Source organism: Lytechinus variegatus, chromosome 10 (genome assembly GCF_018143015.1).
Source record: "Lytechinus variegatus isolate NC3 chromosome 10, Lvar_3.0, whole genome shotgun sequence".
NCBI classification, from domain to species: domain Eukaryota; kingdom Metazoa; phylum Echinodermata; class Echinoidea; order Temnopleuroida; family Toxopneustidae; genus Lytechinus; species Lytechinus variegatus.
In genome coordinates this window covers 19,288,432-19,314,768 of record NC_054749.1, presented here as the reverse complement: position 1 = coordinate 19,314,768, position 26,337 = coordinate 19,288,432, and the positions used below count along the sequence as shown (strand labels likewise).

Here is a 26,337-nt window from a genome sequence, read left to right as displayed (position 1 = left end):
ATTCGCCCTAGACTAGTTATTTCTTACATTATTATTTCGCTTTCTTAGAATTAGTCCCCTCACCACACAATCATTTCATGATAATTAGTAGAAGTGGGATGTTTAGCCCCCACCCCTACCACCCCATGAAGGATAGATTGTGACTGCTAATGTGTGTATTTACTATTTGCTTTCTGTAACAGGTGCCCGATTTTGTTTCAGTGCACCCTGCCAAAATGGGGGAACGTGTAAGGAGGGCGAGGATGACTTCAGTTGCATTTGTGCACAGGGCTGGACTGGCGATATTTGTACTGAAGGTAGGCTTTCGTTGTGATAAAATGCAGAATGCAAATCAGTACTGAATTTCTTATTTTTATTTTTGGCTGATCCCTTCTTTCTACTAGTAACTAATCACAAAGGAGTGAAGTATGTTCTTGGAGATCATAAAGAAACTTGAAAATATTATGTAATTCTTAAAAAAAGCGTTAAGCATCTAATAATTTATCAAAATAACTGAGATCCGAATCCTTTTTTCATTAGTATTGTAATAAAAGATCAATACTCAGATTATTACTGAATGGTTATCATTATTCATGAAGGGATAATGTTTTAAGAATATTTGTTTTCTATTGTACTATTACAGTTACCATTACTGTTTCATTTAGTTTTGTTTCCAAAGTAATTATCACTATCATTGTGATCAGTATGATGAAAATTATCATACATTGATTGCTCATTGAATTATTATCATGATTCCTAATATTGTTTTTATTCTTAAGCATCAGCATCACCATGACTTAAGGAGCAATTCAAGTAGACTACAAATCTCTGAATAAAAAATATTGAATCTTGTCAGCTAGACCAACAATAAACAAAATTCGAAGAGTGGTTCCAATGCCAATGCTGGTTGCTTCTTCAGCTTTCTATGTATTAAAAAACAAATTTCATATTTCTTCCTTTAACCCAGGATGACAGTGCTTAACAAAAGCAGCAAATTTGTCTTCATAAAGTGTTGAAGCATACATGTATATAAAATGAATCAGAAAATGATTGGTTATATGCATCAATACATGAAAATCAAAAAATTTTCAGAAATAAAAATTAGTATTCATATTTCTTTTTATCATTATCAGATATTGACGAATGTCTAATTTTGGATTCACCATGCTTTAATGGAGGGACGTGTATCAATGGACCCAATGTGAATGAGTTCACTTGTTTTTGTACCTCGGCTTGGACAGGCGACAGATGTGAAATCAGTATGTATTTAGGTTCCCATACAACAATTATATTCATTCAATCCTTCAACATTTATTGAACTGCCAGAACAGAGGAATTATTATTAATGGTAATTGGGTGAACTGTGGAAATGTTATGGAACCGACTCGGGTAAATAATGTTCTTGACCTATTCTTCATTAAGAATACCTCCATAGCTACCAGGAGTCCAGGACTCTATGATCATGATGGCGTCCCCATGATTCTTTTTAACTCTTGTTAACAAGAGTTCTTGATAAAATTAGTAGACTTGGATTCTGACAAAAACATGGCATAACTATTAAAAGAAAATACATATATTGACCTTAATAATTAGAGGCCTTTAGACAAATGACAAATTTCCTCACCTTCCATTTTTTTTTTACATTCTAGACGTCGACGAATGTCTGAGTAGCCCTTGTATGAATGGTGGATCTTGTACGGACCAGGTTGGTGGCTATACATGTGCCTGCCCACCGGCATGGACTGGACCACGCTGCCTGATAGGTAAGTGAAAATTCACTAAGCCAACCAAAAATATCTGATCGGTCCCCAACTCTGTTCATCAAAAACTGCCATTTTTCTTATTTGTAACATGATAACCAAAATAATTATCAGGAATATACACAAGTGTTAGTTGCACGTAGCAGCTAGGAGCAAAAGTCAAAACAGGAATTAATTGTTGTTCATCTTCCGGTTGTTATGATGGCACTTTGACGATCACTGTTTTACTTTGCTTTAAAATCTTAGGAGAGGTTTGATTTAAGACAAAAATTAAGAATTTAAGTTCGTGAACTTGGCAGTAATTGAAAGGTAGTTTTACACTTCTCATCATTATCATCATTTATTTCAGGCAACACTTTCCTTCTTATGAAGGGTTACTGTTTCTCATATGATGATACTAATAATACTAATAATACTGAAAATGATTATAATTTTATTGATAATAATGACACTAAAAATAATAATATTGGTAATAATATTAACAATGATTTAATAATAAGATTAATGATGATGATGAGACTCATAATTATGATGACAATAGCAATACTTAAAGTAATTATACAATTACAATAATAGCAATGTAATGATGAATAACAATGATAATAATAGCTATATTCATTTACACTGACACATTGCAGAGGTGCAGTTTTGTATCAGCAACCCTTGTGAAAATGGTGGGACCTGTACGGATGAGAACAATGGCTATAGGTGCACCTGTGCTGCTGGATACCAAGGGATTCGTTGTGGAGTTGGTAAGCCATTCTTTGATAACCATATCTCAATTCAATGTAACAGTGTACTTACAAACGTTGATACATTTTAATTTAATAGTGTTTACAACATGTAAGCATAGTCTTTGATTTTCAAGTAAATTATTTGTTTTTGATGTATTTTACCATGCAGTATATTATTTCTTTTTCTTGTTCGGTTGATTTACCTTGTACTAGCTGACATACAATCGAAATGAATCATCAAATTATTAGTCACAATTCTCTTATTATTCCAGCGACACCTCAAAATACCAGTACACATCAATATAATAAAATAAAGAATCGCTACCGCTTTAAGGAAAATATAGTTTTCGCCAGACAAAGTCTAAGAAAGAGAATACAAGATAGATATTGATAAAATTAATTTGAGAATCCAAATGATGAAAATGACTCAATCTGCAATTTACATGTAGCATTCACCACGTAAGATATTATATAAAGACTCATTAAACCCTTAAAAGATTTTCCATGAATGTTTTTTGATACACCGAGATAATTTTAATGCAATATAGAGAGGCATTTTTCTACTTTTGCTTTTATACTTCCTTTTTCTAACCAAGGACATTATTTCTATTATGATATTCTAAAATATTGTGTTATTTTAATATGTATGAAATGACATGAAGGTCTGGTTTCTAAAGTACAGTCTATAGGCGTCTAAATATGTGCTAAAATTAGGGAAGCCGAAAAAGTCAACCACGTGTTAACATTATATGTTTTTTAATGTCCACTGTGCTCTTTTTGCTGTAAGGGTAAATAAAACTGATATCAACTAGTATTCACAGATATTTGTGAAAGATCTGAGTAACATGAGCTGAAAAATCGAACCTGTATTGTTTGAGATTTCTGTGTTGCCGTTTGCTATCCATTGTTAAACCACGGCTTTAGTCCAGAGTTTAAATTTAACCCGAGTTCAAAATACGGACCTATGAATGCTTTTAGAAAATTTTACATCCAATGGTTCATTTCTCATGTTTTATCATGCAGAGATTGATGAGTGCTTAACCACTGTGCAACCATGTAGCTCCAATGGTATCTGCAATGATCTGGTGAACGGCTTCTCCTGCACTTGTTTCAGTGGATGGACAGGCGATCGCTGCCAAATCGGTATGTTACCATCATCATTATCATTGTTTTTGTTAGATTTTGATCCCTCTAGTTGGCAGTGAGATAACTCTCTCCCATAGGTTGCAATAGACAATTTGAAATTTGGGTGAAACCTGCCATATTTGTTTTTTGTTGATCAGGGATTGCAGCCCATGGATTGCTGCCAGTGGCGGATTGTGAACCAGAGGAGACAATGATCTGATCATTGTTTTCTCTGGGTTACGGTACGCCACTGATTGCTGCCTATGACCATCACTGATTGTTTTCTTTGTGAAGCTTATTCTTATCCTCCTCCTCCTCCTTTATTTTCTTTTTCTCCATCTTGTTATTCTTCTCCTGATATTATCTTTTTCTTCCTCTCTCACTTTCTTCATATTGTATATTCATGAATCTCCTATTCTATGTTTATACGAATTTCAGTGAATATTAGTAGAATATGCTGAAATGTGAGAGCATGTGCTTATTTGTTTCATCTGCTTTGTTTGTTTTTCTAGATATCGATGAGTGTGAAAGTTTACCTTGCCAGAATGGTGGACAGTGCCAGGATAGGGAGAACTTCTTTGAATGTGTTTGTCCTACCGGTTATAGTGGTGTCTTATGTGAAATCAGTAAGATGATTTTTTCTTATCGAAGTATTTACCAAAGAAATCAATTTTGTAACATATTTTGAAACGTAGGTATATCTTTAAATGAGAATAATTGCAGCATATAAGCCTGCTGACAATCAATTAAAATATCATATGAAAATCTTCAATCTATGCAGGAAATATGTAAAATAAACATGTGTCATTTATTACCAACAGTTTATCCACAAAATATTGTTTGAAGAGCCAATAATACTAATTTCTCATGTTTCCTAGTCTAGCCAATTTAGTTTTATGAGCCGGTCTTCAAGCAAACTTCGGCATTTGTAACATGATATATTATCATTATCTTTCTACATTCTAATATACCAAGCATAGATCTCACTAAGTGGATGTCATTCATTTGACAATGATTCAAATTTTATTAAGGAAAGTGCAGTGAATAAAGCATATTGCTTGGACAGCTTTTTGACATAGTTTTATTAAGACTGATTAGAAATGCATACACTCTAGTATGTGCATGATTTCACCATGCTCATACATGTTGTGTTTTTAAATGATATTTATTATCCTTATAGAATAAATAAAATTGTAATTTTTATCATAAGTGTGTTAATACTTTTATTGGTACTTTTATTATTACTATTACTGATGTGTTCCTATTATTATCATTATTATCATTACTATTGTAGACGATGACAACTGCAATCCAGTCAATCCTTGTCAGAATGGTGGGATTTGTACGGATGAAGTCAACGGATTTACCTGCCAATGTGCTACTGGATTCACAGGCACTACATGTGCAACAAGTGAGAATTTAGATTATGATACTATCATTCTCATGTGTATCACATCTTTCTTCCTAGCAAGGATGTACTATCCAAACCTGCATTATAATTACAGAATGAACAGTTTTCATTGCCATTATGCTATGAAATAACTGAGAGTGAAATTTGTATTTTAATGGGGACATTGGCCATTTTTGATAGACTAAAAAAGCCCTTTTCTCTTGTCTACACTTTGATTTTATTTGCATTGAGAATATGTAGAGTATAAAAGAAAGATAGTTATAGTTCATTATACGGTACAACTTTATGGAGTGTTGTGGCCCAGTGGATTAGTCTTCGGAGTTTAAAACAGAGGGTCGTGGGTTCGAATCCCAGCCATGGCGTAATTTCCTTCGGCAAGAAACTGATCCACAATGTGCTGCACTCAACCCAGGTGAGGTAAATGGGTACTGGTAGGAAGTAATTCTTTAAGAAGCTGTGTGTGCTATGAACGCCTACCTTACCCGGGTAATATAGGAGCGCCTTAAGCACCTAACAAGGTGGATATCTGCGCAATATAAATATCCTATATTATCATTATTATTATTATATTTTGCATATGATTTGCTAATGTTTTGTACCTCTTCCCTATCTCATCTCTCTCCTTCCCTGTCTTCATCTTTTTATTCTCTCTTATTTCTCTTTCTCACTATTGTTTCCTATCCCCCTTCTCTCTGTCTTTCTCTCTCCAATACACACACACACACCATCATTGTTCTTTTTCATCCTCCTATCTCCCGTCACGACTGTCCTACTTCCCACCCCCTCTCTCTTTCCTGTTGTTTTTTCTTTAGACATTGATGACTGTTTGTTGAACAGTGGAACATCCAATCCATGTCTGAATGGCGGAGTGTGCATTGATGGCATTAATGTATTCACTTGCCTCTGCCTTAGTGGCTATACCGGTACTCTCTGTGACATCGGTAAGTTCCATCTTTTATGTCTTCATTCACAATCCATTTGTTTATTAATATGTCGAGAGTCAAGATGCAATATAATATTAACCTGGATTGAATAGATAAATTATATAAATCTGAAATATACTTAGTGGCTGTAATATATTATGGTACAATTTCAATGCCAGTCCTTTAGTCAATTTTTCAAAGCTGAAAAAGCACATACTCGCTCCAGCATGTTATTTATTTTTATATGCTCTATATATTCACACCGTCTAAATCACTGTCTTATGTTTATATATGTATTGTTCACAGGTATTATAAAGCTGTGTGTAAAATTACACTTGACTTTATGAAGTACTTGAATAGTTAAGAAATACAACCATGTAAGCTCCTGAACGTTCCAAGTCGAGTACACCTTCCTTAACCCTATCTAGGCCGGGGGGGGGCCTCGGAGGCCCCCCCTCAACAAATTGTGTGATATTTTCGCCGCACGAAATTTTTTGACCGTGCCGCTCGCTAACTTTTTACTTTCAAGTCTTGCGCAACTTTTGAGACCAATTTTGCGTCATCCGGGTATGTGGTTTCGAAATTACGCAACATTATGTAAGTGCATGTCAGACCAAAAATTGCTCAAAAAACGTGATTTCGTGTACAAAGTCAATGCTAATTGTGTTTTCAACCAAAATTCATAAATGCATGATTATTTTTAGTTTTGCTGGTCTAAATGTAATTATTTTATGCTTTTTATGATCACAGAAGAGTCCCCAACAAATTTCATTGAAAAAACAATGAAAAACAAAAGGTCAAAAAACAGAGAAATACATAAGAAATTGCAAAAAACAATATAATACATAAGAAAATGATTTGATATTGCAAGTTTTTTCATTTACACTTGCTAAGAACAGCACAACGAGTTTCTATACCAAAAATTAGTAAATTTGGAGGTTTATTTAGGGAGTTAGAGGAAAAAGTATGATTTCACATACTAATTACGCATAAATTAGCATAATCACGTAATAGCAATTCGCATGAAATAAATTACTATACGATCTTGTAGATTATGTCCCAGGCAACCCGCGTGCCAATTTTCGGCACGATCACGCGGTCGACGGCCGAGATCTTAAGGGGGGGGCCTGGGAGGCCCCCCCCCGGCCATATGAACTCCCAAAATACCCCGGCCTAGATAGGGTTAATAAGAATCATATAATCGCTGTACAACTGTGGGGGTTTTTGCCAACAGTTGAGGTCAATCTTGTCATCTGTTATCAAACCTTTTGTCTAACAAAGAATGAAACAAAGACTTCCCCAAATGTTGAGCAAAATATGATTAACAATAGGCTGGTTTAATCAGTTGGCAATGTTGAAGAAATATGATTTTGCATATGTCGACTATTAATAGTGTATATTGTTCATAGTAGAATATAAAAAAATTAAAAAAAGGTGTACATATTACAGCTGTAATAAATATTACACTTAAGCTTGCTGTGTAAAATATAACTTGCATGATTACAAGTCTCTAAATACTCCACAATATAATGATTCTTTAAATGGCATAAGCTCATTTATTTGGTATATGCCAATGTGTAATATGGGTATTTTGATGTTTCTTCTGCGAGAGCTATCTAGTACCAATACTTATACTTGATGAAATTTCTTTATGTTTTATCTTGCAGTAATTGATACATGCAATCCGAACCCGTGCATGAATGGTGCTGCTTGCACTCCTGATATTAATACTTTCACCTGTACGTGCATGCCTGGATACAGAGGAACGTTATGCGAGATAGGTATGTTTCATTTTCTTTTTATTTTTTTCATTCCTTTTGTTATTTCTTCTTTCATTATTATTTTCTTATTCATCAACGTTGATACTTCCTCTGTTTATCATTCCCCTCCTTCTTTTTCCCTCTTTGTTTTATGCAACCTCCTTGTTCATCTTGAATTGTTGCATTAAACTCATAATTTTCTTTGAATTTTACTACACATAATGAAGTTATTGCGGTTAGAAAGGCATCCAAGGGTAGTGATGCTCAAATTACTTTTTCTCAATTTAAATTTTGTACAAATCTGCATAAAACTATAGATATTTAGAATTTTCAAAGTTTTCTAAACCCCTGCTCTGCATAAAACTAAAGATATTCTGAATTTCAGAGTTTTCTAAGACCCTGATAATCAGTCCATTTTCTTTGTAAAAGTAATAGCTCAGGAATTTGTGTAGAAACAATTAAAATTGAAAGAACTTATTTACAGAGTTGCCTACTAAGGTAGATTTTAAAATCTCTTTCTTTGCGGAAATATATATAACGATGTTATCATAATAACAATTTATAATTATATATGTGATGATGTTTATATGATCACTTTGCTTTTTATTACATAGATATTGATGAATGCTCAAGCAACCCTTGTTTAAATGGAGGACAATGTACTGACGGCGTTAACATGTTCCTCTGCTCCTGTCCTTCTGGATGGACTGGTCCAAGATGTGAAATTGGTAATTATTTGAATAGGTATTGTCTTTCTGTTTAAATGACTGTAAGTCTTGAAGGACTTGAGGACTTGAAGCCTTATGAGACTGCCACAGGCATGTATTTTTAGCCTGCATTAGACGGGCACAAATTCAATTTTCCCTTGTGATTAAGAGTCTAAAGGAACGCACCATCTGGCAACGTCTGGATAATGATGTACATGTACGTCTAAAAACCCAAAGAGCATGTTCAAAAGTTTCCCAGATGCTATTGTCAGATTTTCTGTGTCATACTTTTTAAATAAGCTATTTAAATTAGCATATGTAGTAAGAATATTTTTAAGAAAATAGGTAAGGGGATGAAGAGAAGGGATGAAGCAAACTTGAGAAGATATATGTAAAAAAGGTACTTTTGGGACAAGAAACACTATATTTACAAGGTTTTATCCTTCATCGAATCATAAGTGCTGTCTTACATGAACACGGTAAAGTCAGTCAATTCAAATATTACACATATCCATGTTCCTTGTTGACTTGCCTTGCATGATCCACTGATCTTTGTATCTGCTTTTTGGATCTCTTTGAACTCTGCAGAAGGCCCATGTAGCGCAAACTATTCTCTGACCGATCTTACCATGGCCGTCGATATTGTCTCGCCCAATTATCCCGCCAACTACCCCAACAATGAGGAGTGTCTCTGGTTCATCTCCGCTCCCAACGGCAAGCATATCTATGTTGAGGTGATCAATTTCAACACCGAGCGCCTGTACGATGTTGTCACTATCGGGAACCTGTTGAATATCAATGACCTGGGGTCAGCCATAATCGATACATCAGGGAACATGGAGCAGACTGGGACTGAGAGGCCACCTCCTTTCCTTTCTACAGGAGAGGTTGTCTGGGCCAGGTTTGTCTCTGATGGCACAAAGACCGAGGATGGCTTCACTATCCGCTTTTCTCTGAGAGACGAAGCAGGTACTTTTTTTTCAAAATTGCTCCCAACCCCATAACTGCCTCCCCCATAAAATAAGAAGAAAATATGTAAAAAGAAATAAATGGGACAAGTTGAAATGAAAAATAAAAGTATGTATGCAGCTCTTCTCACACACACTCTACATTTCTAATATTCATGAAGTTTTATGACTGTTTGCATTGCAGATTTGATGGATGAGTGCCAGGCCAGCAGTACAGGACCCTGCATGAATGGGGGTACTTGTATCAATTCTATAAATAATTACACTTGTCAGTGTGACCGCTACTTTACTGGCCCCAACTGTGAAATCGAAATAGGTGAGATATCGATTTGATTATGGTAGAATATGTTCCAGTGCAATGTGTATGCTATTTTGATTGGTAGTTGTGAAACAACTTGTAAAGATGAATCAATTTTTCTCATCAGTGTACTTGATTGCTACACTGTGACTTAGTTCAAATCAAGTCAGCAATTATTCTTCAAACAGCTTATACAGAACTTCATATAAGAGTCATACTCCATATTGATTGGGTTTTTACCTCTTTCACACTTATAAAGTGTTCTATGTCCCTTTTTCATATAAAGTTTTCCTTTCAGACAAGGAAGTCCTATCGACTAGAAGTTATTTTCAAAGTTTATGCTGACAATCTTCACTGAGGTTTGAGACTTCCAGATTGCTCTAATTATGATTGTTCTTAATATTTCAGAAATAAACTTTTGTGCAAGTGACCCATGCCCAGCTGGTACCCACTGTGAAAGTGGAGATGGTTCTTTTGTCTGTCTCTGTCCATCAGACATCGAAGATGATCAATGTGAAATTATTGGTAAAATTAAATTATTTGATTATTCACATAAACACTAAACAATGTAACCATATATGAGTATTAGGATTATTATACTTGTATTATATTGCATTACTATTACTCTCAAGGGGAAATAAAAACAAAAGTCATATGTCCATAGTTTGGAAAGAAATCTAATTTGAATGCATCAACAAAGAAATAGCCGTCCCACTTGAATATCTAAATGAATTCCTCTGCACACGTAATCGCTTTAACGTGCCACGACTAACAGTTGATTTGCCATTTTTATCAATTTTCAGTCATGTCCAGTAAATCTCTAATCTCTACCATGTTTCCTACTTATCAATCTTTCTCAAAATGTAATATATTGGTATTTAGCTACTTCATCTTATAATTACGAATATGTGTAACATTTTTACTGGCAGAAGAAGGCCAATTATTGCAATTGAGTTTAAATTCTTGTAAAGCCTAAAATTATTGTGCAGGCTTTTCATGGCATTTGTATTTCAAGTTCATATTTCATCTTTTTTTTTAATTTTCTGTAGCTATTGATGAGAGAGCTCCTTGTGATTCATCACCTTGTGCAAACGGAGGTACATGCATGGAATCCGGTTCGGGCTATACCTGTGAATGCACACCTGAATGGACAGGCGTATCCTGCAACACTGGTAAGTGAAGATGGGGATGTGATATCATGAAGCTCATCATAAAGTAAATGACATGACTTGAAGAACAAGTAGATAATGGCAAGCTAAAGTGACTCAATCATTATCAGCTATAAAAGATGAAGTAATTTGTGTAAAAATTCTTGCTTTTGGCATTTTACACTTTTTCAGAAAGTACAACATTTACAACTATTTTAAATGAATTATTACAAATACGTTAACTTGAAAAATTAGTTAAGATTATAAGTAGAATTTTAAGCCTGCATGTACATTGTGGCAACTCCATGTTGCATTAATTGATATATTTGCAATATTTAGCACCCGACTGCATAAATTTATTTTTTTCTTTCAAAATTTGAAGAGTAATAGGAAATTCACTCACCAAAATCTCTGTCTATATCAGCACAAGAACATGACACCAGTTGGCGTGACTCCATGCAGTACCATCCTAGGCTTAAAATTGCAATGCTGTGTGACTCTTAATTTGTAATCGATTTATGAAAAAGTTTGTAACTTATATCTATTTTGTTTTTTAGGGATTAAGTTGAGGCCAGCCTTCGCTTTCTTGACCCAAGTCACATTTACAAGAGAAAATTTTCATCTTTTGACTTGAACCTCCCTGCCTAAATGACATCCCTGTCTGTTTTATTGATAGATATTAGTTCATAGTTTCAATTTGAAAATATTTTAATTAAAGAAACAAGAATGTTTAGGCCATCCGATCTAGCCAGCAGGAGATAGCTAAAAAGTGGCATAAAATTGCTCAACTGGCAACTATCGTATGTGTCCTGACAATATTCCATATGAAATTCACCCAGAAAATATCAGGAACATTCTCAAATGATGTCATCAATATGGCTCCCAAAGCTAGCACAGAAGAGAAAATTAGACTTTGTTATTTGTATCACAGAGTAATAGTCTAGCAGAACAAAGTAATGGATTAAACACCGTTAACCATTTCTTTGAATATATGTTTGTTAGTATCTCCAACATTTTCCTGGTCATACAATTCTTTTATCAAACTTGTAATATCCTCGCTCTCAAATTTACTATTCTATTACAGATATTGATGAGTGTAACAGTTCTCCTTGTGTAAATGGAGGCACTTGTATAAACCTGAGCGGTGCTTTTGAGTGTAGGTGCTGTGATTCGCTCTTCTCTGGGGTTCTTTGTGAAATCGGTAAGTCATGGCATTAAGAAAAAAGTGTAGAAATAGTGGCACTGCCAATTGCTCTTTATGGATACATCTTGGTAGTTTTTCACAAAACTTCATAATATTTATGTATGCACCTGTTGCACTGGCTTGTCGGTCAGCTTGCACAACAGGAGGTATTGTGAATCCTTCCTCTGATTTGAAAAGTTTGGTTATTGTGCTTGATTCAAAGTGACAAGAATTCCGATTTGATTGTAATGTCAGTTTAATAGAGGACTTACCGGATTGGATGTTGAATAGGGGTGAAGTTATCTTCATTTGATGTCAGTAATCTATATGTGCCCCAACAAATCTGTACTCTGATGAAGTATTTTCTATTAATCATATATTTTATTGAGGGTCTAATCATATATAATCACAATACATACAAGATATTGATAGCTTATGGATAAGAATGCATACAAAACAAAGAAGGTGGTAATTGATAATAAAACATTTTTTTTTTATTGTGGAAGTGATTAAAACAATGATATTAATGATATAAAAAGACGACAAGGTGGTTACACAAAACAATGAAAGAGGAACCACTTCCAGATTACTGTAGTAAGAATGAGATTATAGAAAGAAATTTGTCTGTCTCAATATACCTGAAATAACGCATCATGATATGTTTTCTTCAGTTATTGCTGACACTGTCTGTGATTCCAATCCATGCATGAATGATGGAGTGTGCATACGCCCTGAGGGGGATACAACGGGTCAATACATCTGCCAGTGTAGGTCGGGCTACATCGGGGCTAACTGTGAAGATGGTAGGTCACTATTATCTTGAAGATCCTGTTTATTATGATAGATATTGTGATACATATGCCACAATATTTATCATGTTTTCCCCTACACTGTCGTTGTAATTAAATTCCATATTCAATCAATAGTCATTCTCATGCACCTGTAACCAGTTTTCAACAAAAGCCCTGTCACTTCGATGAAAGAACTGCTTCACATTCATGTTATATCTCGATTTTAAGGGCTTGGGTCCAAAATATTGTTGGATGGAAATGTGAGAAAAATGATATCTAACATAAATTGTGAATGGAAAATTGTCCAATGAAAGTCAATAAAGTGAGTTTTAACCATGAGGTAACAGAGATAGATCTTGGACCTTTTGTGTAGGGTTTGCAAATTCTGATTAAAAAAATCATTCATTATACAGTGTATTAAGATTCCAGTAGCAAAATTAAAGTTTGAGACTTAGAGTAAGTGGAAAAATTAAATAATATAGAAATAATTTTCTACATTTCTTTATTGTCTTGTTCATAAGTTTGTATTCTTCTCCAATAATATAGGTATCTTTTTTGTAGAGTATATGCATCTTTCATCATCAGTATAATGTTTTAAATTGTGGTCTGCAGAGATTGACGAGTGTGCCAGTAACCCATGTCTCAACGGATATGAATGCACTGATCTGGTTGATGGCTTTGAATGTAACTGCCCTGAGAACATGGGAAGAACATGCCGTGGAAGTAAGTATTTTAATAGTCTACCACAAGGGCGGCAATACAGCGAAATAATGGCGAGCACTTCCCCCGCCATGATTTTACAAGAAGTGAAAACAATAAGAGGAAAAATGCCCGATGAGCTTTCATTTGGTCCATCACTATTTTTAAAGTTTTTTTTATTGTTGCTTTGTATATATTTCAATTTTGTGGATATAAATGAAATGAAAAGGGGTAAAATAGGGGAAAAAAACAAAGGAAGGTCTTGGTCGTAAAAGAAACTATGCCCTTGTTATTCAATTGGATAATATGAGGTCATCCTTAGGTTCCTATGACCCCTATCAGAATAGCCTCTCATGGCTCATATCTGCCCTTATACTAAGATTAGGGGGCACATAGGCAGGAGGAGAAGGGAGGGACTAGGGGTAGATTGGAGGTTGCCGGTGGAGGGTTAGACTTGTGAAGTTGGGAAGGGGTGGATATAGGAGTTTCAAAGGTATATAAAGGTAGAAGAGGGAAGGAAGTTGGTAGGGACTTTGGGGAGTGTAGGCCAAATTATAGAGGAGCAATTGGGGTTAACAGTGGAAGAGGGGGCAGATAATGAGAATCGGATGAGAATCAGAATGGACAGAAGAGGTTTGAAGATTATAGTTGAGGAATGAGGGTTGAGGATGAGCCAATAATGCAGTCTAAAACAGGCTGTTGTGTTATTGCATACCAAATTAACAGTTGTCTTTCATATATGAACTCATGCCAATTTTTAGTGGTTTATTTCCAATTCGTCTAATGCCAATTCGTCCAATTTTCAACGCGTCTACTATCATTTGGCCTACCATCAACTGTCCACTATCCACATGGTCTAACTGGCATTTCGTCCAATCACCATTTTGTCTAATAACCAGTTAGTTCAATAGCCATTTAGTCCATATACCATTTTGCCCAATTGGAGTATTAATTGTGCAAATGAATAAAAATGAAATGGATATTAGACAAACTGGTTATGAGACGAAATTATGATTAGACGAAGTGATGATTGGACCAAATGGTTGTTAGACGAAATGTTGATGGATGGAATGGCATTAGACTAAATGAAAGTAGACTATTTGGTGAGTAGACGAGTTGGCAGTAGACGAATTGGCAATTTACCATTTTTAGTATTGTAGTCTTGCACAAACCTACATGTAAGAAGTCTAGATGACCGGTGACACCTCGAAAAGTTAGGAACTTAGCCCCTAACACTCTTCTCAACAAATCTTCAAAGCTGGGAATGATAGTACATGTACATGGCAGAACACTTTCATTAAAAGAGGATGTATTTCTTTCCTTGGAGTCAATAAATTACTATTTGATATCATGGACTCCTACGAAATACAGCAGTTGATAGGGTGTTCCATCCTACGAGTGGTAAATAAATTAATAAAACAGAAATCATTTAGAGTGTTTCTATCATATTATTTCTTTTACTGCAGTTATTTTCACATTTTTCATTGCCTTTCAATATCTGATATATATTGTATTTCATTTGACTTTGAAAGGAAATTACAATACAATTTGAAGAATTAGATAATAAATATTGTTTACTTTTTTTACTTCTTTTGTAACAGGTAACTGCCTCCCTCTACCATGCCGAAATGGAGGTACTTGCCGTGAACTCGTGGGGGATTTCTTGTGCACATGCGCAGATGGATGGACAGGGGAAACGTGTACCCTCGGTAAGTATGAACTAATCATCCACATTATGAGCCGTCATGTACTGATTCTTCACTGACTTGTTATAAGCCAATAAATCCTTGCATCTAATTGGCTAGGATCATTTTTGTAGTTTATATTATCGCACAAGACGCTCCATGCACCCATCAATATTTAGGATGAGTGGATATATATGTTCCATCATTACTTCATAATTCATTTGAACCAGAATTTGAAAATGATATTGTAGTGCAATTTATTCAACTTTCCTAATTTAAAAGATAATTTTCCTTATGCTGTCATGGGTATTTCAGCAATGTACATATTTGTATTAAAATGAAAAACTAAGAGGGAAGTAAATGTAATTGGAATTTCAAACTAATCATGTAAGAGCGGATATTTTACCAGCATTGTGGATAACAGTTACATGTAGTCAGCCTTTGTGATAATTTTTCTTTAATATGATGTTTCATGGCATGCTTAATGATTAAACAAGGTGATGCAAACAAATCAGTTGCACAAGTGAAGTCCCCCCCCAAAAAAAAAATCCATTCATTTCAATTTAAGATCAAACAAATCATATTAAATGTATTTGCTTACCGCTTGATATTTCTGGCTAGGAAATACTAAGATTTCAGTAAAATTCAGGTCAAATAACGAAAGTCCCAATGTTTGCATATTTCATTTGATTATTTTTAAATGCTAAGGGTTGGTTGTTCATTGAAATTTGACTCAATGGTATTCTGGCTGTATGACATGTTCTTATTTCTTCTTTATATTTTTCTGCAGTTGAAGGCACTGTCTGTAACAGCAATGAGATCGACAGTTGTCTAAATGGTGCCACATGCATCCAGCAGAATGGAAGGACAAGATGTGTGTGCGCGCCAGGATATAGCGGAACTGATTGTAGCGATGGTAAGAGTCCAACAAGTTAAATATACAGTTGGTTGTGTTTTTTTATTGTACAAGGAAATGATCATTGTTAGTGATTAGTAAAATTTTGAGAGAGACAAGTGTTAGCTTTATTGAAGAGTAAGTCAGGTGCTTAAAGCTGTGAATAGCTTTGGTAAAGGGTCAATAATGTGATTGATAATCGAATATCATCTAAGATGACAGTCTTACTGAAGCGTAGAGACCGTTAGATATTTTTCCAACTGCACTTCTCTGAGAAAATTTCAAATATTCAAATCTTGGATATATAGCGCCCTCTCTCGGCGATGCTTGTTTTAAATTAAAAAAATGGGCATTCAAGCACTTATCTTATAAATTTAGTGATTAGATATCCAAAAGTTACAGACAAAGAACATATCTTGAAAGTTTCAGCCCATTCCATGATTTGGAATAGGATTTAATTGAAAGACAAAAACACACAGATATTTTAATTTGATCGGGTGACCCGATCAAGTTAAATTTCCATGTAAAATCGCCAAATTTATCCTGTAAAACACATTTTCATTTCATATCCTCCACATCATAACTGTTATAGGGCATATCCATTCATATTAGCTAGCAATGAATTGGAATAGTGATAGGTGCATTTTGGTGGATTTACCAAAACTATACACAAGCTTTAACTATGTAAATAGTTTAAATTGAGTTAGAACGTGCATCCAATCACTAGTTGCATATCATGTGAATTAATCACAGCGGGGAACTTGCATTATAATATGCAGCATTCATATCGCGCCTAATATAAATGATTCTAAGCGCTCCATACTATTACCCCGGCTCTATAGTGACATGTGCTCGTATGAAGCCATTGCAGTTTGAAATTCCATCAGGCAACAGTTGTTTTCTTCTCAAAATAGTCTTGCATTTTGCCATCTATTGTTCAACTTCAAAGGGAACCCAGTTGTGCAGCATGGAAATAATTCGCTGTTTTGTAATCTTTCCTAGCTACAAAGTAATCTAATGAACAAAGTTTGCCAGTTTCTAACCAGTTTAAAACTGCTACAGACTACGACAAACAGTTTGAAAAGAGAGAAACACTGGCCACAAAATGACTTAATAAACAAGGGCGAGTTATTCACTGTGTTGAAATTCACATGTTTAATGTCATGCACTTGACCCTCCACTTCCTAAATCAATTTTCCTTAAGTAGCTTCATATCAAACAGAGTATTTAGATTTGAGTAATTATATTCATGTATGCCTATTCAGGGGATGTAACTAGATTCCTTTTGCTCTGCACCATTTTGAGATTATAGCATTCATTAATACTTCAAAATGGTGAAAATTAAAAACAATAATCGTACAATTGGTGTGAATGCACCATGGCCTAGCGTCCTTTGGCAAGGCATCAATCCACAATTTGCCACTCTCAACCCAGGTGTTAAATGGGTACCCGGTAAGGATGCGAAAGCCTATGTAGTATGCCTAGTAGTTGAGTCTTGGAACTCTTGTTGGAATGCTCCCCAGGGAGTGGAAAAGGTGCATACATTGTATGCGGGCATGCCAGGATCCCATGACCGGGGTAATAATATATCTGTCGTTCCGATGCATTAAGTGCTGTATACAAGTGGATTATTATGATTAATATGTCATCACAATATTCTTTTCTTTGTTTCAGTTATTGTAATCAACAGATGTGACAGAAGAACATGTCTAAATGGAACATGTAACAACGAAGAATGTATTTGTGACCCTGGATTTGAGGGAGACTACTGTGAAAAGGGTATAAACTCATTCTTTCCAATCTATTCAGAATATTACATTGACTGCCGATATCCACTTGTCTAATAAATATTGTCAATAGTTGTACTTTAAAAGATGAACTAACAGGTTAGTTATAGGCAAATGAAAAAGTGAGAAAGCTGTACATAAAAGCAAAGAAAAGGTGAAGACATTTTCATTTTTTTAGATTGTTGCAATATAAAAAAACATCTGAGAAGCAGATAGGTGTGGATCTGTTCATGAAGTTGCAAATTGTTGAGATTTACACAGTATTAGTCACTTTGCATTTCAAAACATGTAACTCTCCTATTTCTTGTCCAATTTCTTGAACTTTCAGCATTCTGTTTTTCTTTTATTGATCTTTTTTTCACAGATATTGACGAATGTCTCAGCAACCCTTGTGAAAATGGAGGATCATGTTTTGATGGAGTGAACGGTGTCACGTGTGCTTGTGAAGCCGGGTTTTCTGGTGAACTATGCCGACAACGTAAGTCAAACCCAGATCCTGATATACAATTTATTTCACATATCATATCTGTGTTGTTAAGAGTGCAAAATTGCACATTTGCTGATATTCTCTGAAAAATCCTAGTATTAAGTCTTCTTTTATTTTTGTAAAATAGAATGTTTATAATAAAGAAGCTAGTATTTAGGATCAGATTTTCGCACAATGTGTTCACAGTTTGTTTCCATACTTGACTCTGTAAAGATGTGACTCACATTGTTAAAAGGCTCAAATTTAAAAGAATGAGGATTATATCTTACTGTTGGACACCTTGACAGTGTGAGTGTCCACTGTGGCCTGTATTCTGAAGTCAGGTGTAACTTAGACCACAGTCTAACTTTGTGCCGATATTATAGGAAGCCAAACATTATGTTTATATTTTTTATATTTTCACTCTTTTGTTTCATTTGCTTTCAGAACAAAGCAAAAATACTTCAATTATCTTTCCCAGATAATTATTAACAATACGAGTGTCATATGAGTTAATAAATTGAATGTGTACTGTTAGGGATTCGTGCCTCAATTGGCTTTCCATAATTAAACCACAACTTTAAACCAGGTTTTGATTTAAACCAAAGTTCAGAATACGGGTCATTTGTGTTTGCATGGTAGACCGTGTTAAAATGTGATCCACACTGTTAAAGGGTACATTAAGCTGGAAATAATATGATTTGAACAGATAAAAGAAATTCAGACAAAGAAAACCATGAAAATGTGATCAAAATCGGCCAAGGAATGACAAAGTCATGACATTTAAACATTTGCATTGTCTTGGTGAAACAGTTCTGGGCATGTCTTCATGAATATTCAATGAAAAAATGATGTCATATCCCTTCTTGTTCTTTTGTATTATATTAAATGAAAAAAATATTATTCATCTTTTTCTCAATGAACTAAAAGAACAGGATTGGCACTAACTAATCTAATGCATGTTAGATATTCATTGCTGCACTTTATGTTATTCACATTAGGGAGACGTATCATTTGCACATGGATAAAAAATAAAATAATTGTGATTTCATGTAATAACATCATAAAAAGGAAAGTGGAGATGTAGAATTCACAGTGGGGATGTGATATCATAAGCACACCTGATAAATATTCGTGACAATGTAGTTATAACTGTTTCCACAAGATATTGCTAAATTTTGATATTCAATAACTCTTATTTGTTATCCAAATTTGATGAGATTTTCAGCATTGTGCTCGGTGAATTTTACACTATTTATTTAGATATATAATTATTTTCCGCCTGGAGCACTCTTTAAAGGTACTCAAATTCAACAGTAAGAAGATGAACTCACATTGTTTTCCTTACTATGAACAAATTTTGGGACCCTGTGTTCTCTTAAACAGGAAATGATACAAATGTACAAATAGATAAATGATATATCAATTTCATATCAGTTTTATGGTTTAAAAGTTGCTATTGCCTGAGATGGCAGTTCTAGTTCTTTTTTAGAATTAGAATTCCTATAATAGGGACTAGAATTAACATAATTTTACATATATTTTTTTTTAATATCGTATATACATAATTTTCATCTTCTTGCACCTCCACCCTCCTCAGTTACCATTAATGAGTTTTGTTTTTTAGTATTTTATTGTTTACAAAAGAATAGTTATTGGGCTAACACTTTGATCATCTTTGGATGATGTGGGTGCTCTGTAAATCCACACCATCATTTTTAGTATTCTATATTGTTGTTAATCTCCTTTCTGTTTTAGTTGCATTTTCGTCAAACCTGAAAATATATATATCATTCTCAAATTATAATCAATTTTTAATTGATTCGCTTTCTTTTATTCTCTCTTTGGTGCAGAGTTTTTAACGGCCCCAACCGACCCTACTGACGCTTCGCTCGAGCAAGAATGGGTCGTTGTTTTTGCTGTATTGGGGACTTTAGCTTTCATTCTCCTAGTCCTTCTCCTTATCGGATGTGTCTACTTCTCTGGGAAGGAGGACCGATCTTAAGAAAGCCTTCATGATCATATCCCTCCCATAAGTACACGTTGCTTGTACTGCAGTGGTCGTCACACATTCGGGGTGACTCTCTAAGAGTAACATTCACCATCGCTGCTCGTTTTAAAGAACATTTTAACTAAAGCTATCAAAAGGAATCTTTAAAAAATTGAATAATTTGGATAGAATGACTGCTAGCATATATACTTTCAAACAATTATAAATATTTATCAGTAAGCAAATGCACTTCAGGCATTCTTGCAGTAGCAGTACTAGTAATGGATGGTATTCCATCTATCACGATGCGTATTAAGCATGATTTGCCTGATTGAAATAAAGGGACGTAAACGGAAGACATCTAAAATAATGACATCGTCATAAAAATATTCAAAGTACAGTATGATCATTGTATTTAGTCAATATAAAGTATTAAAAAGGCTTCTTGAGAAATATTTAAAATATTGTATCTACAAGCCTCTATATTAAAGCTTTATACAACTTTGAAGTCTTACTGCAGTTGTAAAAATAGTGTTTATGTGATAATATTTGAATTCATTATAGCTAGCACTACACATGGATGTGCCATGCTAACCTTATGATGTATAAATCTAACTTAGAGTGATGCTATTAATCTCAGATAAGGATCAAGTCCACCTATAATTTTTGTAATGAGTCTTTTAATGTAAGACACCGTTTAAAGATAATGTATGGCAGATCAGTAAACAGCATTTTAATTCATGTACAGTTCCTTTATGTACAAAATATTATACGATGAATAAAGCTTAAAATACACTATCACCAGCTTCCATAGGGAATTGATTTCAAATTTGCTTACCTTTTGTGAAAGTTTTTTTTGTTCTTTTTGCATTCTTGGTAATGAATATTGAAAGAATTATGAGGCAATGTATTAGTATGGGAAATAAAGTACATTTCATATTGATTGTGCGTTTTGGATAGCAAGCACCTAAATAATATCAACTTCCTGTGAAAGCTGCCGGTGGAATTGTTTAATTGTATCGGGATGTTTCTCTATGTCTAGTATAGCAACGAATGATGATGTCGAAAAAAAACCCATTAAAATTATATTTTATGCATTATGTAAATATATTCATATGTGCCCCTCTATTTTCAAACTGGATTTCATTTATCCTTTTCTCAGTCGAATTTAAAAATCGATGGAAGTAACTAAAATATAATAGGAATATTGGAAAAACTTTTAACCACAAATCAATCAAGCAAGAAAAAGTATTTTATCATAAAAAACGATATCTATTTTTACAACAAAAAGAAAATCCTATTTCAAAACTTAATTTTCTATAGTTTTTCAAAGATAGCAATGCTACAGCTTTTTATATTTATTGTACTTAGCCTAGATCTACATTCAGTTTGATATGCAGAACGCAACAAATGAAAAGTTCAAACACTGATGGTGCCAAAATTATTTTTTTTTTTTTTCATTATTTTTTAACGATAAACTGAAATAGAAGTACTAAATCAAAATGTTAAGATTATTTTACTATGCATTAAGATCATATTACAGATTAAATTCAAACATAGACTGAAACATTAATTATAGACGTTTCTCTTGGTTCTGAGCAATAATTAATATTGCTTTAATTGAAAATGAAATAGTTATGTTATGGAATACCTGTCTTTCAATTCGTATTCATGTTTTTTAACCTTGAATGTATGATTGCGCTTTGAAATTGAATTAAAGTATCTTGTCAACTGTTTTTTAATAATTTGTATATCTAAATCATAATGTCCGAGACATGTGCATTCTATATAGAGTTTGTAATAAATTGTGCCGTTCTTTCATTTTTCAGAATGATTTTATCATCCTTATCTCCATATACACTTATATATTTTTTTTTCCAGGACAGTGTTTTTGGTATAAAGCGATCTAATTTTGATTTAATTAAAATTCTACCGATTCTACCAATACATCATTCTAATATGTTTTGATTTCAGTTCGGGAAGGTTTGTAATGATTTCATCAATTCAAAATTATCTCGTCTGCGAGAATTAATATCCTCGGGGAAAACATGCTGGAACGGCCAAACAGGTGGGCTAGATGGAAAAAAGGAGCCAAATGTTATCAGGGGAAGATAGATAGAGGTGTCAATGGAAATAAGGAATCAAAAAGAAATGTGAAGATCAGTAGCGTAAGCAGGATAGTTATTATTATTATTATTATTTTTTTTTGGGGGGGGGGTGCTGAATGAAAAGTTGACAAGCAAAAAAAAATTGAGGGGGTGGTACCCCTGTAACCCCCCCCCCTCACCTGCGTATGTTACCGGTAAAGACAATAGGAAATTAGACCCCCCACCCAAACAAGTTGAATTTCGAGAGGGGGAGGGAGTAGGAATGGAAAGAAGCGATCTGATGGAGAAAACAACATTATTGCATGGATAATTTGACATTAAGAAACTTCTCTGAAGTATTTTCCAACTAAAATAACTACTTGATATCAGGCAAGGCATGGCGACAGAATAACGATTAGGGTCTTAGATCTGATTATCTGGATTTTAATCGTGAAAAGGGAAACCACATTTTAAAATAGCTATATGTTATGGAAGTTAAGGTAACATCAACTTTAATATGTACACAATATTTAGAATTAATTAGATCTGATTATCTGGATTTTAATCATGAAAAGGGAAACCACATTCTAAAATAGCTATATGTTATGGAAGTTAAGGTAAAATCAACTTTAATATGTACACAATATTTAGAATTAATTAGATCTGATTATCTGGATTTTAATCGTGAAAAGGGAAACCATATTTTAAAATAGCTATATGTTATGGAAGTTCAGGTAAAATCAACTTTAATATGTACACAATATTTAGAATTAAAAATCAGTGACGTGTTTTTTTTTATTAAGGTCCTATGTGAAATTGAAGCAAAATCTAAATATGAAATCAAACTATCTGGTGAGAACGTCTGAGTTATGTTACACACAATAATCATGATACCACACCTACAAACTCATAAAGGGGGGGGGGTTCCTGTGATAGATAATCACCGAACCTTCATTGATTTCTCTCATTTTCTGAATTTATCAACTAGCTTGCCGCAAGATAGACTCTGAAAGATCAAACGGGACAGGGCTTCCATCGATCGTCATGTTCGCATCAATTCGGCAATGTTCGGGTGTACTTCGTTTGAAAATAACTCTCCTGTGTTTGCTGCTATATGACGATGCCACTTGCTAATTCCACAAAATACCCTTCTCCTCCATTTTGTTATCAACTTAACACACCCTCAATTCTTGTGTATTCTTCAATTCAATTCGCTGAGCTCATTACAATAGGAAATGATGAAAAAAAAACACAATGAAAAGTCTATTGTGCGCTCGACTGAGACCGAACCGCTATCGCCGAAGCTTTGGGCGATAACCAGCAACAGGGAATAGCCCCATTTCATTTGACCTGCTAGCGTAAAAATGGGCAAGCAATATTCAATAAATCTTTAGCTTTCCCAAACGATAATCGGCACTGTCTTGTGACTTTTTTTTTTTTTTTGGGGGGGGGCTAATTGAATACATAAATCAATTAGTAATGGTTAATGTGGGTTTTTTTTTCAGTTTGAAACGAATTATAGATACAGAGTAGATAATAGATAGATAGATAGATTGATAGATATATAGATAGATAGATAGATTGATTGATTGATTGATTGACAGATAGATTGATAGATTGGAAGACAGATAGATTGATTGATTGACAGATAGATAGATTGATAGAAAGATAGATAGATAGATTGATTGATTGATTGACAGATAGATAGATTGATAGATTGGTAGACAGACAGATAGATTGATAGAAAGAAAGATAGATAGACTGATTGATTGATTGACAGATAGATAGATAGAGTGATAGATTGGTAGACAGATAGATAGATAAATAGATAGATTGATAGAAAGAAAGATAGATAGATTAATTGATTGAATGATTGATTGATTGACAGATAGATAGATTGGTAGATAGATTGATTGATTGATTGACAGATAGATAGATTGATAGATTGGTAGACAGATAGATAGATTGATAGAAAGAAAGATAGATAGACTGATTGATTGACTGATTGACAGATAGATAGAGTGATAGATTGGTAGACAGATAGATAGATAAATAGATAGATTGATATAAAGAAAGATAGATAGATTAATTGATTGACTGATTGATTGATTGAATGATTGATTGATTGACAGATAGATAGATTGGTAGATAGATAGATAGATTGATTGATAGATAGATAGATTGATTGATTGATTGATAGATAGATTGATTGATTGACAGATAGATTGATAGATTGGAAGACAGATAGATTGATTGATTGATTGATTGATTGACAGATAGATAGACTGATAGAAAGATAGATAGATAGATTGATTGATTGATTGACAGATAGATAGATTGATAGATTGGTAGACAGATAGATAGATTGATAGAAAGAAAGATAGATAGACTGATTGATTGATTGACAGATAGATAGAGTGATAGATTGGTAGACAGATAGATAGATAGATAAATAGATAGATTGATAGAAAGAAAGATAGATAGATTAATTGATTGACTGATTGATTGATTGATTGATTGATTGATTGATAGATAGATAGATAGATAGATGATTGGATGACTGCATTGGTAGTCAAATAAGTCGGAAAGAATAAAAATAATCGAAGACAATTGCAAACATATAAATAACTACTATTTATGAGAATGTTGAATGATAAATAGAAAGAAACATGAACAAGTAGATAGGCATAAAATCATTTCAAATAAGATTAGGCTATAAGAACATGATCTAGATGACTAAAAAGTAAAAGAGAAATAAATTAATGAAATATATACATATAGGCAATTAAAATGAATGAAACGACTGTGTTCGACTCGCCGTACGGCCGCCGTAGAGCAAATGTGACCGAGGTATATTAGCGTACCTACGGGGGGGGGGGGAGCAGAGGGGCCCCCCTGACGAGTCACAGCCCATGCAAGGGACCTATCCCCCCCCTGACGAGAAGTTGAAGACCTTTTTTGCTTGTCAATTTTATTTTCTGCTGTGAAATGTCCTTTATATCGTGTTGAGGACCTATTTTTTTGCTTGTCATTTTTTTTGCGGAGGATTTTGCCCCCCCCGTGGAAAATCCTACGTACGCTACTGCCTACGGGGGGGGGGTGGGCAGAGGGGGCAGACTGCCCCCCCTGACGACCCATGCAAGGGACGTAACCCTGCCCCACCTGACGAGCCACAAGTGGCCCGCTCCTTTAAACTTTGAACTTGAAGACCATTTTTTTGCCTGTCAATTTTTTTGTGGTACGAAATCCTTTATTTTTGGTTGAAGACCTTTTTTTGGGCTTGTCAAATTTTTGGGCGGACGGATTCGCCCCCACTTTGGAAAATCCTAGTTACGCCACTGCCGAGGTATAATTGATTCAGCAGTTCGAGGATCGAGCCCTGGACTCGTGTATTTCGTATGGTAACGGATGGTTACTCTCCCAGACGTAAATAATCATATCTGATAGATAGGCCAACACGCCTGTAAAAAAAGTAAATTAAACTCACACACATCAATTCTATATTCAACCGGGTTGGGCACGTTTTCCTTTACATTTTTCCCCGGTACAATTAATTGTTGTATGTTTATGCCTATACCCTTTGGCCAAGTTGCAGCCTAGGCCTACTAGTACTTAACGAATAAACCTATTTGTTGGACAGCCAATATTTCACAGACAAGAAATATACTTTCCCTAAATTAAAAAAAAATGGTCTCGTAACCAATTCTGAAAGAGGGTACGAGATATCTATCAAACTTGAATTCAGTAATAATGAATACACATGAATATTTTCAAAGGAGACAGGGACCTTTTCACTTTCAATTGCACTTGTGATGCAACCGGTGGCGTGGTTTGTTGAGCTTGTAATGCTTCAGCAATCATGAATTACTCGAAATGACAATAGCTGGTCGACGTTGTTATTTTCACGCTGTACGCGTGCTGTCCCTATATCGCTCCGTACA

At 34.4% G+C, this 26,337-nt stretch overlaps 1 protein-coding gene across 1 annotated transcript in view; it reads left to right on the top strand.

The window, feature by feature from the left end:
• The window catches only part of LOC121422629 (neurogenic locus notch homolog protein 1-like), a 55,461-nt gene extending 33,205 nt beyond the window's left edge, over window positions 1-22,256 (top strand). Inside the window, 22 exon segments of the mRNA XM_041617791.1 lie at window positions 183-296; window positions 1,113-1,238; window positions 1,629-1,742; window positions 2,378-2,491; window positions 3,497-3,616; window positions 4,111-4,224; window positions 4,893-5,009; window positions 5,822-5,950; window positions 7,600-7,713; window positions 8,307-8,420; window positions 8,988-9,368; window positions 9,552-9,683; window positions 10,074-10,190; window positions 10,715-10,837; window positions 11,898-12,014; window positions 12,668-12,799; window positions 13,400-13,510; window positions 15,088-15,195; window positions 15,962-16,087; window positions 17,741-17,845; window positions 18,218-18,331; window positions 20,173-22,256. Of these exon segments, the coding sequence (XP_041473725.1) occupies window positions 183-296; window positions 1,113-1,238; window positions 1,629-1,742; window positions 2,378-2,491; window positions 3,497-3,616; window positions 4,111-4,224; window positions 4,893-5,009; window positions 5,822-5,950; window positions 7,600-7,713; window positions 8,307-8,420; window positions 8,988-9,368; window positions 9,552-9,683; window positions 10,074-10,190; window positions 10,715-10,837; window positions 11,898-12,014; window positions 12,668-12,799; window positions 13,400-13,510; window positions 15,088-15,195; window positions 15,962-16,087; window positions 17,741-17,845; window positions 18,218-18,331; window positions 20,173-20,324 (2,894 nt within the window). The 3' untranslated portion in view covers window positions 20,325-22,256.
• The last annotated feature ends 4,081 nt before the right edge of the window (window positions 22,257-26,337 follow it).